Raw genomic sequence first — 16,734 nt, forward strand, 5'->3', positions numbered from 1 at the left:
GTGACACGTTGACAAGCCACAAAGCTTCTGGGAGGATGTCCTATGCACAGATGAGACAAAACTGGAACACTTTTTAACCTGGATCGAAAAGCATTCACACAGAGTTCACTTCTTTTGGCAGCACATACCATTTGGGTGCCGCATATATAATAGTGTTCTTTCTATGTGTGTGTTTTGTCAGCTTCGAAGGCCCTCCGTCAGATGGAGGAGCAGGTGAAGGCGGAGCCTCCGGCAGCACAACAGACACATCCCCACTCACTAACCTCCCTTCAGCACCCCGGACAGTTCCCACCCCTCATGTCCAAGCAGCAGCAGCAGCCACAACAGGCTCCTGCAGAGCCTGTTCAGGCAGCTCCAAATCTAAACAAAGTACCCACGATGTCCTATGCCAGTGCCCTCCGCGCTCCGCCCAAACCACGAGCCATTCGCCCTGAGCAGGCCAAAAAGAACAGCGACCCACTCTCGCTCCTGCAGGAGCTCAGTATAGGAAGTTCAGATGGTAGCAATGGCTACTATTCCTACTTCAAATGAGTGTCGCCTTCAACCCTATATATACATGCTAAAATAAAAAAAACTAAAAAAAAAAAAAAGAAAAATCTCGTCCCTGAAAATACAAAAAAAAGTAGTGATGAGTTCATTTACAAATTGTTTCTATCAGTAGGTTTTCTGCATTCTGTTCTATTTTAAACCTTTTTATTTGTAACCGTTTCTCCTGTTTCACATATCTGTGAAGAAAAGTATATATATAATGAATGCATTACCGGTATATATACATAGTCATTATGTATATATGAACATATATACTTATATTATCTACAGTTGTATATGTACGTACGTAATGCTAAGAAAAAAAAAAGCTAACAGTTTTAAAGAAGTTTTGGTTGGCCACTTAGCTTCCCTGCATTTTTACTTCCATATTGAAGTTGGTTTTGCTGGTTACTAAACACACGTGTTTGCATTTCTGTCAAGTTTGTTTGTCTGTTCCACTTGATTTTTTTTTCCTTTTTTGTACTACTCTAGTTGTGGCAACAGTCAAAAGCTAAGTGGTCAGCTGACACAATCTACATCGAGAAGTGTATAGACGTAGGCAAGTTTCCTCTAATCTGTACATTGAAGACAATAAATGACTGAATTGTATGCCACAGACATGTCCTTAAATTATTGTAGACGCTTGTTATGCTTTCAGACATGTCGGACATTCTGGAAAGCCAGCCAAAACTAATATATTCCACTTTTGGCTTGTTGAAACATTGTCATATATTGATGGTTTCCCTTCCATTATTAGAGCTCATTTTGGATCTTAAATGGGCGAATGGGTGGTGGTATTCTCTAAAAAAAAAAAAAAAATACGGTAAGAAAAAGTAATGAAATATATGTTTTTAATCTTTTAAAAAATATACATTTTACTTTTTAGTCAGGAGAATACAGTGCAGATTTATTTAATTTTTTTGTACTTTATCCCGTGGTTGCAATACCCTTTCACTGCTCCCATTGTGGCCACTTTTAATCCATTTTATTCGCGCTAAAAACACCAGTTGTGGCAATTTTATTTGAGCTGAGCAAAACCTCCAGTGAAATCTAAGAACGTCATAGAAGAAGGGATATGATATGTGCTGTTTGCAGAAGGACAAGAAGGTCTCGTGCTATAGAATGTTGCAGTACTGTGATGGTTAGTGAATGTGAAAATGGGGGTTGGGGGGGACTTTGAAGTTAGAGTGGTGTGGCATTCTGCGTAATTGGAAGCACTGCCAGTCGACTTTTTTTTTTTTTTTACAAATATAAACGCACTGACATTTGTGATAAAGATGCATTGGATATGGCTGAGATCCAACTAGCACGCACTGTCCCTGTTATGTTTTCACAATAAGACAATCTACTATCAATGTGAAGATGACATCGTTCAGCAACTTCATAAATGATTTTCATTTGCTCCTAATTGGTTTATAAGTACAATGGGTCAGTCAATGAGTATTTTGTTTTATTTCTTTGTTTGTTATAATATAAAATAAGAAGGAAAAAAAGCTGTAAGCAGCTGTAGTTTGTGTTCACTGCCCTGTCTGGCTCACACTAGTGACATCATCCCATTGTGCCATGATTTATCATTCAGCAGTTAAACTTCTTAAATGTGAAAAGGGACCTCCTTGTCGACTTGTGCTGGTACTTACATTGCATTGCCGAGGTCCACATTCTTGTCATTTAGGGTCTGATAGCGCTGGATAAACGCATACTTGTAAATATGCATTTCCTCGGTATTCACAAACCCTAAATTTGGAGATTTTTGTAGATGATATACAAACAAAGAGTCATGTCCTTTTTAATTATGCAGTTTGACAACAACAAAAAAAATCGAGGCAAAATCCGCAAATCCAGTCGGTCGTCTAAAATGTCTTCAGTCTTCGATTTTTGTTACACACCTTCCTCGCCACTGTACAATACTTACATTTACGTTGCTGTACTTCAATTTTTGTGCCACAATGCAGCTAAACTACAATCATGATTTTTTCTCTTTTTTTATTGCATGGTCTTTTTTTTAATTAACTTTCTATCCCTGATTTTATTTGTATCAATTGTGTGTGGAAAACCAAATTTTTGATCAACCATTTCCACAAGTCAAAATTTCCTTGTGTATTTGATGTGTACAATGTGACATAAGCCAGCTGTTCTATTTTACTAACATGTCATTCGACAATGCATTTATGTTTATGTGTTTCAAGCAGGGCTCAAGCTGAGGTTGCTCCCTGGTGTGTTTGAAGCTCGTTGGCTGAACTTGTGCAATACGAATATGTCACTGCGTCTCCAGCAACCATTTTTTAAATATATATCTTGGCAGAAGGCATTGAGCCAAAGACTATTGAAGGATTTTTTTTTCTTCAGATAAGGGATGGATGGAATTCATTTACGCTGCCCTCACTTTTTAAATTACACACTATCAGTTGTTTGGATTCAAATGTTTTTCCCTCCAGTTTTGTATTTGTATTTTTTTCTCTGAAACATATTTGCTTGCCATGTTTTTGAAGAATCCAAAAGTCGAGCATTTTATGAGCGGCACGTGAGGGGAGCAACTTTGGCCCAGCCAGTAGAGATTCTGTCATCCCTTTGTTCAACTGTACCTCCCTGCAGGGAATCCGCACCGGCACATCCACACAATCCCTCCAAATCCCAATGGATAAACCCATGTGGTTGCAAAAGTACTGCATAGATCTGTTTTACTCTTTTCCATTTCAACTGATGGTGGTTATAATAAAGGATTTAGACTGTGTTTTAAAGGTTATTTACTTTGTTTCTCTATTAAAGTGTTTTTATTGAAATTTGCTGGGATTTTTTTTCCTTCATAATCATCCTCAACAAATGACACATTTGTCCTTGCCTTTGAACATAACGTGCGAAAAGTCATTTTGATTGAGTTATTTATTGTATAGTCTACATTTTAGCCATCACACCAAAATGAATGGAACAGAAATGTGCTTTTAATTATACAGTATTAGAATTCGCCCGGTTGTCTTTAATTGAGGTGTCGAGCACTAAACACAGGCGTATAACATCTTGTATCTAGTAATTCTAGGTTTATGCAAAAGTGACTCAGAAATGTGTACCTAACTAAATGGAGATTTTCAGTCACTGCCAGGTGACGTTTGCACGCAGGGCCATGACCTCATTTCATCATCAACACAGAGGTAGTTTTCCCAAGCATATTTATTTTGCATTAAAAAGGGACACAAACAAAATATGCAGCATTTCAAAGTTCAACCTTACTATGAATAACACCTAGGAAAAGCTACCAAAATGTATGTGTATGTAACTACTGTATTAAAAAAAAAAAAGAATCTGATGGTACCAAAATGCATGTATCGTTCAAATTGAATTAGTTTTGCACACAAAAAGAAAAAAAAAATCACAAAATAACAAACTCATTTACAATGAAGGTGGGACACCGTGTTAAACAGAAAACAAAGATAAAACCATATTCAATTTATGTTTAATTGAATGAACTGCAAAGACCAGATATTTGATTGTCTTTGTTTTTAGTTGTACAATGACTTGTGAAATACCCCAAAAATAAATGAGAAGAGGAACATCAAATATGTACAATATATCTTCATGCACTGTATAATTCTTAACAAATCAAACCATGGTCACATTATGAAACTCTTTGATGACAAGTCATTGGGAGGCGGGGGGGGGGGGGTTAAATTGAATGTGACCTCATTAAGTCGGCAAACACGTGACTGAGGTACGCTTGCACACACTAATAAAAACTCAAGAGTATCAAAAATTCTGACAACAGGGAACACATTTCATTGTGCGGGCTTTCATGTAAAATTGCAATAAACCGTATAGCCCAGTCTGTCTTCCTACTTGTCAACAAGGGGGTTCAGGAGATGACATGTTCAATTTATATTTCTCGTACCAATTTTAGAAATGATACAAAAGACCTACATTCTAACTGTTTAATGGTTGAGAGGTAAACTTCCCATCACGGCTACGGTCCTTGCAACTGTTGTTCTCCTCACTCCGAAATAATGGGTCGGCTTGTCACTCCACTTGCTCGGGTTCGGCATCCATGCAGGTCTCCCAAGGGTTCCTGGGCATTTGTGGCATGGACAGGATGAGGAGGGCAATGCCGGTGAGAAAGAGCAGGACGAAGCCGGCGCAAGCGCAACCGAAGGACCAGCTGTAATAGTACTGGATCCAGATGGTGTCCTCACTCTCGATCATGCGTTTGACCGACTGCCGCATCACCTCCAGTGAAATGAACGAACACAGACCTGCAAAGAAAAATCAAACAGAATCATAAATGACGGCGGCGTAGATGATGTGTTGTAATCGGAGGAACCTACCTGAAAAGGCAAAAAACATTCCGGAAGGCTTGAGGAGGTATAATCTTCCTTTTCCTTTACCCGTGCATGAGCCGATCAAACAAAGTGACCCCAAGATCATGAAGGCCACACCAAAGATGGAGATGGCCGCAGCGGAGATGTTGTACTCTGTCACAAGAAATCAGTCATTTCTTTTTCTTTTTCTTCCCCCATTCATTGATAAGAAAAACGGAACAATCGGGATTTCTCACTCCACTGAAATTGAAATTTCAAAATTTATTATTATTATTATTTTTTTTTTTATGCAAGCATGGCACGCCTCACCTAAGCACTGATGCTTGGGCTGGGCCACCAATATTACAAAGTACAAATGCAGATCTCCAGATAAGACTGTGTCTGTGTTGCTTAAATCAGGAGATCGAGGGTAATCACATTGATAAGAGTTATAATCATCCATCCATCCATCCATGCATTTTTCGATCCGCTTATCCTCACAAGGGTCGCGGGGGGAAAGGGTGCTGGAGCCTATCCCAGCTTTCTTCGGGGAGTAGGCGGGGGACACCCTGAACTAGTTACCAGCCAATCGCAGGAGTTGTAAACATTACTAAGCAATTACTTTAGCACTTCCTTCCTTCAGATTGCAAGTCTTCCTCTTGATGTTTTATTCTCTTCCCTCAGTGAATTCTTTCTCACAGCACATTTACGTTTAACTGCGGTGACGTGACCGTGACGTGATCATGCACCGCGACGGTATCCCAACACAGCACTCACACAAGAGTGAATCACACAACAATGAGGCAATCATTCGAAAAAGAAAAAAAAACCTTGCAGCGTCCGTGTCCCCCGCGGCGCTGATAGATGCTTTTTGAGTGACGGAGGATGGGGGTGGAGGTCACTTATGTTATGAATGTCTGCATCTTTACTTTCGGGTGTGGAGGCGTGCGCAATTTAATACACGCCGTTGCTCCATCCGATACATTTGCTGCAGCCGGGGACAGCTGGGAACGCAAACGCGGCAAGGCAGTACAAGCGCACGATGACAGATTGAAAGCAGCAGCCTCTGGAGAATTCGTGTCGGGGTGACGTGGGCGGGGGTGGGGGGATGGGGGGAAAGATAGTGAAAAGCGAGTATTGTGGGAGGTTTTGTCAATCCCCGTCAGGGACTCACCTTTCTGCGTTTTGTGTTCGAAAATCTCAGTGTCCTGTCCAGGTGTAAAGTGGCCGAAGTAAGTGCAGTTTTCATCTGAGGGGATCAAACAACATCCGTTAGTTTAGTCACATATTCGCTCATTTACGATGCAAGTAATAATATAGCGATTTGAAGAAGACATTGACATATTAATATCAGCCGTAAATGAACAGCTTTTATTTAGATGGATGGATGGAATTAGGAGAAATTAGAGGGTGTGAAGTAAGTTACCATCCAAGGCAGTAAAACTGAAATATGATTTATTGTCAAAGTCCATCTATCCGTTTTCAGTCGAATGTATCCTCATTAGCGTTGCGGCCAAGCGTGGGCATGTTAATTTTAACAAATAAATGTTAACATTCTTCTTCTGCTTACATTCTTTTTAGTGAGTCACAGTCTCCCATCACCGGCGAGCTGTTTTTTTTTGTTTTTTTTTTTTTGTAGGACTGTGCAAAAAGTAGCAATTAACTTCAAAGATGCTTGTTGTTTACTCAACTCTGCAAACAGCCAATCATATTGTGCCCTGCTTAGAAATCCTCTAAAAAAAAAAAGAAGAGAAGAGCTTATTACCGGTGACAGGCAGTATATTGAAAGCTTGCCTTTTCAAAACCACACTAAATTGGCCCATGTCAGTTGACTTGGGTCGAGAAGCAGGCTACACCCTGGAATGGTTACCAGCCACTTGCAGAGTGCTATCAAAGGCTTAGGTTTTTTTGTGTTTGTTTGTTTGTTTTATTTGTTTTTTGTGATTAAGGGTTTACGATGTTTTTGCACGAGTGACAAGTAAGAAAATGAGATGCATGACATTGGCAAATGTGAATTTCACTGTTTTATTCCATTACAAACTTGTATGACACATAAAACAAAAAAGTCAAAGTCTTACTTTGCTGAAAATGACACATTATTTTTATTACCTTTATTTATTTGCTACGAGAAAATACTCAAGTCACAACAAACGAGAGGCGAACAGCGGCCTTGAACTGATTGCGTTCGACTTCGGAGGCTGAGCTGTAATTTCTTGTTGAGTGGAAAGATGTAACAAATTATTCAAAGAGCTTTGGCATGTTAACACCTCCGTGTATATGTTGCGAGGTGACGGCTGGCATTTCGTTTTAGAACTTCAAACTTAAAGCTCATGCGCGATACTTTGCATGAAGCAAGCAATAAGAAGAGCTGTTGACTGAACTGTCAATGAAAGTTGTGTTCTGTTGATATTTATTGCTCAGCCTCAAAATCTTCTCTAAATAGTTTTGCCTCGTGTACTGTAACTTGGTGTACATTAAGCTCCACCTGTTGTCGCTATATGGTGTCAATATGTAAGTCTATAAGTAACTTCACACTGTCTCACGTCTCTCCGACATGCTTTGATCACAAAGACCACATCTGACGCCTTGAAGGTCAAGACACATTAAATAGAAAAAAAAGAGAGAACTCTTAAATCATGTCAATCAATTTGATGAATCAATTGTATTTTTCAATAAGAGTTTGTGTTGACCTTTGCATATTTCATTTCTCATCTTTCAAAGACATTTTGGACAATTGAACGCTTTCAACTTTGTGGCAACACTTAGGGAAGTTTCTATTCTCAATGAACAAAGCAAAGTCCACAAAGACACATTTTTATTTTTTTGAGTGGTAGAACGTAATAGCCATGACCTAAACCCATCCAGCATCTTGGCAATGAATAAGGAGGGATATTGTGAGTCAACATCGGACCACTTGTGGTGATGGACTTGATCAACGTGGAAAGTTGTGAAGTTTACTGTTCAAATCTTAGCTTTGGTTTCCAGGTGTAGAATTTTCAGACACTCCCTGTGCTTTCAATGGCTTGCCTCAGTTGTCAATCACAGGGCACATATAGACCAATAATAAATAGGGTAGGCACTGCCAGTACTGTATAGTATTCCAAAGTTCAAATGAAGTCATTGATAAGCACAAATGCTCCTCAAAGAAAAAAAGTGTTTGAGCCTTGGGGTCACCAACGTGGTGCCCAAGGGAACCTGGTAGCCCCGATCGACCATATTAGCCTGCGCGGTCCTTCGAGAAATAACTTACCAGTGGTGGGACATTGTGAATTTTGACAAATGTTGTAGTAGCGTTCATTTGGAAAATGTGAAGACTGGCAAAAATTTACAAAGATAGTGTTGACTGCTGATAATGATCTATTTTCTCATTATTGTCAAGTCAAGTCAAGTCAAGTCAACAGTATTTATAGAGCACTTTCAAACAGCCATCGCTGCATACAAAGTGCTGTACATGGAGCGATTTAACATATACAATAAACAGTAAGACGAATCAGTAATAAGTAATAAGTAATAAGGCGGTAGAAAGCACCAAGCAGTAAAACCAATAGCAAATCTAAGTCATGCTGAGTCAAACGCCAAAGAATACAAGTGAGTTTTGAGGAGGGATTTAAAGATGGGCAGCGAGGAGGCTTGCCGAATGTTCAGTGGGAGGTCATTCCAGAGAGATGGACCAGCAACAGAAAAGGCTCGATCCCCTCTGAGCCTCAGTTTAGTTCTTGGTACGTCTAGCAAAGACTGGTCCACAGACCTGAGGCGCCGGGCAGGGGTGTAGGGGCGTATGAGCTCAGAGAGGTAAGGTGGCGCGAGATTATTCAGAGATTTGAAAACAAAGAGGAGGATCTTAAAAATAATTCTAAAATGAATGGGGAGCCAGTGAAGGGATGCCAAAGTAGGAGTTATATGCTCCCTCTTACGAGTACCAGTCAAGAGGCGAGCAGCGGCATTCTGTACCAGCTGAAGGCGCTTGATGGAGGACTGGCTGACTCCAAAGTACAGGGCGTTGCAGTAATCGAGCCGGGATGTTACAAAGGCATGAATTACTGTCTCAAAGTGTTCATGTGAGAGGAAAGGTTTTATTTTGGCCAGCTGTCTAAGGTGAAAGAAGCTGGATTTAACAACGGCACCAATTTGCCGATCGAGTTTGAAATCACTGTCCAGTTTAAGTCCCAAGTTTGAGACCGTTGATTTCAGATAAGGAGATAGGGGGCCCAAGTCTACAGGATGGAATGTACAAGGTCCACTGGGGCCAAACAATATCACCTCTGTCTTCTTTTCGTTGAACTTCAAGAAATTTTGTGCCATCCAGGTTTTGATTTCTTCCAGACAGGATAGGAGTGGCCTTAATGAGAAGGTGTCTTTCTTGCTCAGTGGGACATAGATCTGGCAGTCATCTGCATAGCAGTGGAAAGGAATACCATGTTTCCTTAAGATGGAACCCAATGGGAGCAGATACAGCGAGAACAGCAGAGGCCCCAGAATTGAGCCCTGTGGAACACCACATGACAGGGGAGCAGTGCGTGATTCAGAGCAGCCAAGGCTGACACAAAAGGTCCTGTCAGCTAGATAGGACCTAAACCAATCAAGAACACTCCCGCCAATGCCCACCAAGTGCTGCAAACGAGTCAGCAGAATACTGTGATCCACTGTATCAAATGCTGCAGTTAAGTCCAATAAAACCAGACACACGTGGTCTCCAGAGTCATTTGCCAGGAGGATGTCATTAGAAACGCGTAACAGGGCTGACTCCGTGCTATGCATCGTCTTGAAACCTGACTGGAAGACCTCCAAGATGTTATGTTCATCCAAGAAAAGTTTCAACTGCATGTGCACCACTTTTTCCAGAATTTTGGAAATGAAAGGCAGTTTGGAAATGGGTCTGTAACTTGACAGCTCATCTGGATCAAGACCAGGTTTATTCTCATAAATGAATATAATTAAAACCCGCGCAAGCACAGGGAGAGCATGCAGAAGTGCAGAAGCGATGGAGCCCAGATTCAAGCTGACAACAGAGGAACTGCAAACCACTCGCCCTCCGCGCCGTGTTTCCCGAAACGGTGGAAGCTATTTGTGTGATGGTGCCACGTGTGCGGATATGTAATTAGTATAGACATATTCAGGTTCCATTGCGCATGGACAGAAGAGGCGCACAATAAAGCTCTGTCATGTGACACAAAGTGAGCTTTTTATTTCAAGGCATCCTGTTTCTGAAAGCACATCTTTGTGAGATGGAGTGAGAACATTGACGCGTGTAACAGAAAAGCCGGGATGACAATATGCTATTGCATTAGCCCGTGCAAGGTCAAGTGCATGTCAGTGATGCGGGTTGTGCGATGAGAAACAAAATAACCATGTATCGTAGGCCGTTTTTAGCCGAAAAAAAAACGACCATGTATAGTAAGGCGTTTGCATCCAAAAAAAAACATGTTTAGGAAGGTGTTTTTAGCTGAAACCCCCCCGACAATGTCTAGTACGGCGTTTTTCGCCCCAAAAAAACAACCATGTATCTGAATGGGGGTTTTAGCCGGAAAAAATGACCATGTAGAGTAAGGCGTTTTTAGCCGAAAAAAATGAACAACCATGTATAGAAAGGCATTTTAGCCTGAAAAAAAGACCATTTATAGTAAGGCGTTTTTCGCCCCTCAAAAAAAAACATGTACAGTAGGGCGTTTTAGCCGAAAAAAAAAGACCATGTATCGTAGGCCCTTTTTAACCATATTTAAAAAAAAAGACCATTTATTGTAAGGGGGTTTTTAGCAAAAAAAATGAGCATGTATAGTAAGTTTTGGCTGAAAAAATAACCATGTATAGTAAGGCGTTTTAGCCCCTCAAAAAACGACTGTGTATCTGTAAGAGGGTTTTTAGCCGAAAAAAATGACCATGTATCGTAAGGCGTTTTTCGCCGTAAAAAACAACCATGTATAGTAAGGCGATTTTAGCTGAAAAACGACCATGTATAGGAAGGTGTTTTTAGCCCAAAAAAACAATCATGTATCATGAGGCCTTTTTAGCCCCAAAAAACAACCATTTATAGGAACGCGTTTTCATCTGAAAAAAAACTACCATGTTTAGGAAGACATTTTTGAGCTAAAAAAAAAAAGAACAACCAAGGCGTTTTCATCCGAAAAAAACAACCATGTATATATAGTAAGAAGTTTTTAATCGAAAAACACGACCATGTACAGCAAGACATTTTTAGCCGAAAAAAAATGACCATGTATAGTAAGTTTTGGCTGAAAAAATATAACCATGTATAGTAAGGCGTTTTTAGACCCTCAAAAAATGACCATGTATAGTAAGGCGTTTTTAGCCCCTCAAAAAACGACCATGTAGAGTAAGCTTTTTTAGCTGAAAAAAAAAGACCATGTATCGTGGGGTGTTTTCATCCGAAAAAAAACACCATGTTTAGTAAGGCGTTTTTAGTTGAAAAAACCCCACCATGTAGTTAGGCGTTTTCAGCCGAAAAAAACGACCATGTATAGTAAGCTTTTTTAGCCGAAAAAAACAACCATGTATAGTAATCTTTTTAGCCGAAAAAAAAAACGACCATATATAGTAAGCTTTTTTAGCCGAAAAAAAAAGACCATGTATCGTGGGGTGTTTTCATCAGAAATAAAACACCATGTTTAGTAAGGCATTTTTAGTTGAAAACCCCCCACCATGTGTAGTTAGGCGTTTTTAGCCCAAAAAACGACCATGTATAGTAAGGTCTTTTAAGCCCCTCAAAAAACGACCATGTATAGTAAGGCGTCTTTAAGTCAAAGAAATGACAATTTATATGGGTTCTTAATCCCACTTTCCATCCAATCTCACTGTAATACATCAGTGCAGTGCTTTTACTTGGAAATGCCGATCATTTCACTGTTTGAAAATTATGAACCGTACTGGGGGAATTTTCCCCTCACTGAAACAATTAAGAGGAGTTGAAAGAATGTCATACGGAACGGTGAATAAGTCAATTAAATATACAATGCAATACAATACTTGCTGATTTATATAGCGCTTTCACAACAGTGGCAGCTGTAACAAAGCGCTTAACAAAACAGTTAACAAAGTAAAATATGGGAAATATATGATATAAACCATTAATATACCTTTGCAGAACTGTTGTATAGTGTTGCCTTTTGACATGACGTGTGCAATATCCACTGACTTCTCTTTTTTATTTTTTTAATGGAAAAAAAATATATATGTATAAAATCCTGGATTCACATATTTAAAGTGCACCAAAATTTAATTTGTTCCTCCTCAGGCCGCCCTACTGCAAAGTGTCTTCGTATGAGAGCCTGCCAAAAAACAAATAAGGAAAAAAGAAGCTTCTCTGTGTTAAAAATATTTCCAATGAAAGCGAAGCTGAACTTGTTATTTATTAAAGAGGGGAAAAGGTGGTTACTTAGCAACAAGATCCAATTTGGAGGTCACACTTATTGACTGTAGTTTGACTTCAAACCTCGTCAATCTTTGTGAATTATAGATAGCTTTGAGTGTTTGCTGTATTTTGTAAATATTTGCATGTTTTAAGACATTTGAATCATTGCTTCAGATTCTGTAATTCTTTTCACACAGGTTTTTCAGAACATAATGTCAGGAGATTTCATATCTCACTACATTCAGGCTTGTTTTTTAGGGCAAAAAGCTCTGGAATGCTTTGGAGGCCAAGTGACTCCCTTCATTCACCTTATCCATATGTGCCTTTGAATTTGTACGTGTGTGTGTGTGTGTGTGTGTGTGTGTGTGTGTGTGCGTGTGTGTGTGTGTGTGTGTGTGTGTTGTTGAAAAAAAAATAACCATGTAAAGTAAGTTGTTTTTAGCCCCTCAAAAAACGACCATGTATAGTAAGCGTTTTCATCCGAAAAAAACGACCATGTTTAGTAAGGCGTTTTTAGTTGAAAAAAACAACATTTGAGCACATTTTATGTCACTATAATCTTTTTGTTTTCACCACAGCAAAGTGCTATTCTTGGTTTGAGTTGTTTTTTAATATTGTCATCATAGGGTGGTTCTTGTCACTTTGTATTATCACGTAAATGACGACAACTTCAGTTCTGTTGGTTGGTTCTCAATGGTTGACACATGCGCACGCCACCAAAATGGTGCTTATTCTAGAAGCGCTGAAGTGTGAGCCTTTCGGTGTTTATATTGGAACTAATTAGATGTACCTAATAAAATGGCTGTTGAGTTGATCATTCATGCAGAGCGATGACATTCCAAATGGGAAATCCCCCACGCTCCACGCGCCACAGAGAAGGCCGGCTGTCCCCGTGTGTCCTCTCCCTCGAAGAGAATGTCCGGTGAGCGCTTAACGGAGGTCAAATGGCCGCAGCCGTTTCACTTCAGGGTATTATGCCCCACAACTTTTGTTGAGTGTGTGGTAATTTGAACGTCTGGAAATGTGAAGGCAGCAGGACGAATTCTTGCTCTAGTTGGGTAGCAAAGTTTGGAGCTCAGTTGGCTTCTTACAGGTGGCGCAGTCACTCAAGAGGAGACTCGGACCGGTTGTGAACACTTGCCAGCAACAACAGCTGAGCATTCACGGGCCTATATTTGTATCTCTAATGACTGCCTGCCGCAGACTTGACATAGCATCACATCACATCAGATATACTGTACAAAATGCATTTTATAAATACGACAAAGGTTTTCGTCTGGAGCCATACTGAGTTCATTGTCCACATTTTATGTCTGCTGTGATGGTGGCATAATTAATCAAAGCAACATTCTCATAATTCCTTTCTCTATCCTTTGAGCTGTGATGCAACGATTGGCTTTGGATGGAATGTCTTTCGATCAAGTGGAACCCTCTAAGTAAGAATGGGCTGACCGCGGAAGAAGAACGTGAGAAAAGACAAAGATTGCACACAAGCTATGTGATGTAAGCCAACTCATATTCAAGGAGCTAAGATGCGTCTTTTGTAAAGTGTTGTGTTATGTTGTACACATGAGAGTGGTGAATTTCTTTTCTCACTTAAAATGTACTGAAAATTTGCCTGTAGTTAAATTTTAATATGTAATAGTTTGATGCTGGAACTGACTATTTTTCCTTCAGTTATATCAAATGGGTAAAATGGTTTCAAACTCCGACGAGTAAATAACGTCAGGCTGCAGACGCTGACCTGTAATCTACAATAAGACCTTAACAGTAGCTCAGGCTACATTTCATCTCACTGCGTTGCTCATGGCATTAGTCCTGCTTTTTATCACCGGCTTTTGACACTGCCCTGAAAGACCTCCGGCTGTGATAAACAATAACGTTCCTCTCCAAATACAGCAAGCAGACTCGGAGCAGCCCAGCGAGGGCCACGACTCTCAAGCAGGTTTACTGTGTTCGTAAACATCGGCACGGCGATGGCTGCTAATCAGGCTTTTTTATGTGGACCTGAAAATGATTCGGCTAACAGAATTAGTTGCAATTACCGGTAGCTGCTGTTGTGAAAGCGCTATATAAATCAGCATGTATTGTATTGTAGTCATCTGAATGTCCCACAAGCAAGAAGATAACCTGTTTGCATGATGGCCTGCTCCGTATTTACTGCAAAATATGAAGCTTATTATGGGCTTTTGAAACATGAAATGGATGGAGACAAACATCAGTGGACTAATTATAGCCTGAAACAAAATATCCTTCATTTTTTGTTGATGAACATGAATGTTGGTGTTTATCGAGCTCCAAAAATGAGATTGTGTTTGAAAAACTGGAAACTCATCGTTCCAACAACAACAACAAAAAGTTTTCTTATAATGTTTTAAAAAATATAAATTCGTTAAACAATGCAGCTTGCTAAGTGTTTTATTTTATTATTTCTGAGGCCGTCGCAGGAGGCTCAGATGTTTTCTGTGTCCCAAAAAGGAGCACTGATGGCCTCATTTGTCATTTTGATGCTCCGCAGCAAATTTGCACAACACATTCATGTTTTAAAATCAAAGAGTGAAACACAGAGGAGGAAAATGCTCAAATGCTTTCTTCAACTGTGTTTTCTCAAGTGCAGAAACCCAAATCTCGCTTATATGCATTCAATATACACGTCTACATTTTGAACGGTGGATTTCAGTACTGTACTGTAGTATTTGAGTCACAAACAGTTACTCTCTTTAATTATGTTAAATCCATATACATATAAATAAAATAATGTGGAAAAACAATTGTAAATAGCACAACGGCGGCCAGGTAGTCCAGTGGTTAGCACGTGGGCTTCACAGTGCAGAGGTACCGGGTTCGATTCCAGCTCCGGCCTCCCTGTGTGGAGTTTGCATGTTCTCCCCAGGCCTGCGTGGGTTTTCTCCGGGTGCTCCGGTTTCCTCCCACATTCCAAAAAACATGCGTGGCAGGCTGATTGAACACTCTAAATTGTCCTTAGGTGTGAGTGTGAGCGTGGATGGTTGTTCGTCTCTGTGTGCCCTGCAATTGGCTGGCAACTGATTCAGGGTGTCCCCCGCCTACTGCCCTAAGACGGCTGGGATAGGCTCCAGCACCCCCCGCGACCCTTGTGAGGATCAAGCGGTTCGGAAGATGGATGAATGAATGAAAATAGCACAGCCACCTTATCTATATCTATATTCATATTGCACTTAATTGACCGGCGTACATTGAAACGGTAACATTTATTTTGTGAATGCAAACACTTTGTTTTTCTTCTTTCTACCCACAATCTTGCTGTAGACTGTAAATTTCCCCAGTGTGGGAATATCATATATCTATATCTATCTATCTATATATATATATATATATATATATATATATATATATATATATATATACACACTGTATATAGATCCGCCCATCCATTATCTGATCCGTTTATCCTCACGAGGGTGGCAGGTGTGCTGGAGCCTCTCCCAGCCGTCTTTGTCGCCAACCAATCACAGGGTACACACAGAAAAACAACCATTCGCGCTCACAATCACACCTAGGGCCAATTTAGAGTGTCCCAATAACCTACTATGCATGATTTTGGAATGTGGGAGGAAACCGAAGTACCCGGAGAAAACCCACGCAGGCACGCAGAGAACATGGAATAATAAAGGACTGCACGAGCTTTCTTCTGAACAGTCACACTGTAATACTGAAATAAGTACATTTAAAATACACGCTGAAACCTCATTCATGAAATGATAGGACAAAGACCGAAACAAAAGATATTTTCACGATTATTAGAGTTAGTTTTAAATTGTTCTATAAATGCAAAATGTATTTTTAATTAATAATTTATGTATATTTTTAAAGCGCTCACTTTATTTTATTTTGGCAACAAAAATATATTATTCCATTTTAGTTTGAGCATTTTCATGAGTGTTCATGACCTAAAATAACCTTAACCTACAACAGATAATGAGGAAACCGAGTGGACCAGTTTTAGTTTGGAAACGGACATGAAACCTCGCCTCACCTCCCGGCAGGGTGATGGGTCCGCAGCCATGCTTCTCCTCGTACTCGTCAGCGCTGATGTAGATTTGCTTCTTACACAGTCTCCAGAGGCCAAAATGGGCCGCCTCGCACGTCGCGTTGATCTTCTTCACCGTAGGGCTGAGCACAGCCCAGTAGTCCGTCACCACAGCCGTGAACATGCAGGCCATGCCCACCAGCAGCACAAAAATGGCAATATTTATCTTTGCGCGCTTTTCCATGCCTCGAGGTGCTCAAACGTTCAGTCTAGCGAAAAATGTAAACCGATCTTTTGTCGTCTACACATTCGACAACCCTTTCCACTTCACTTTGACAGCAGCAAGCTTCTGTCGTGTTGTCTCTCTGTCTATGTTTTGAGGGTGTGCCTGTGTTTCCAAATGAACAGGGCCAAACTGCTCCGTCCCGCTCGCTCCGATCTGCTCTCTAACTGAGGGGGGCTGCAAGTTTAGAGACACAGCTGTTGAGGTAGATCACGAAAGCTGATGACCAACCTAACTGTCTGCCTTTGCGGGCAAAGTGGAGAGT

General features: G+C 40.4%; 2 protein-coding genes across 4 annotated transcripts in view; one reads left to right on the top strand and one right to left on the bottom strand.

Annotated features, from left to right (window-relative positions):
* Positions 1 to 3,308, top strand: part of helz (helicase with zinc finger) — a 35,370-nt gene extending 32,062 nt beyond the window's left edge. For all 3 annotated transcript variants that reach the window (XM_052083484.1, XM_052083485.1, XM_052083486.1), the window contains exon 33: positions 182 to 3,308. In XM_052083484.1, coding sequence (XP_051939444.1) covers positions 182 to 531 — 350 coding nt within the window. In that variant the 3' untranslated portion in view covers positions 532 to 3,308. The remainder of the gene's footprint in view (positions 1 to 181) is intronic.
* Positions 3,309 to 3,675: 367 nt separating this feature from the next.
* Positions 3,676 to 16,734, bottom strand: LOC127612782 (voltage-dependent calcium channel gamma-1 subunit-like). The gene is made up of 4 exons (XM_052083578.1): positions 16,193 to 16,734; positions 5,986 to 6,060; positions 4,839 to 4,985; positions 3,676 to 4,766 (listed from the first exon to the last, which is right to left on the bottom strand). The coding sequence occupies exons 1-4, from the start codon at positions 16,428 to 16,430 to the stop codon at positions 4,534 to 4,536; spliced, it is 693 nt and encodes a 230-aa protein (XP_051939538.1). The 5' UTR covers positions 16,431 to 16,734; the 3' UTR covers positions 3,676 to 4,533.

This window comes from Hippocampus zosterae, chromosome 13, assembly GCF_025434085.1.
Source record: "Hippocampus zosterae strain Florida chromosome 13, ASM2543408v3, whole genome shotgun sequence".
In the NCBI taxonomy this organism is placed as follows: Eukaryota; Metazoa; Chordata; class Actinopteri; order Syngnathiformes; family Syngnathidae; genus Hippocampus; species Hippocampus zosterae.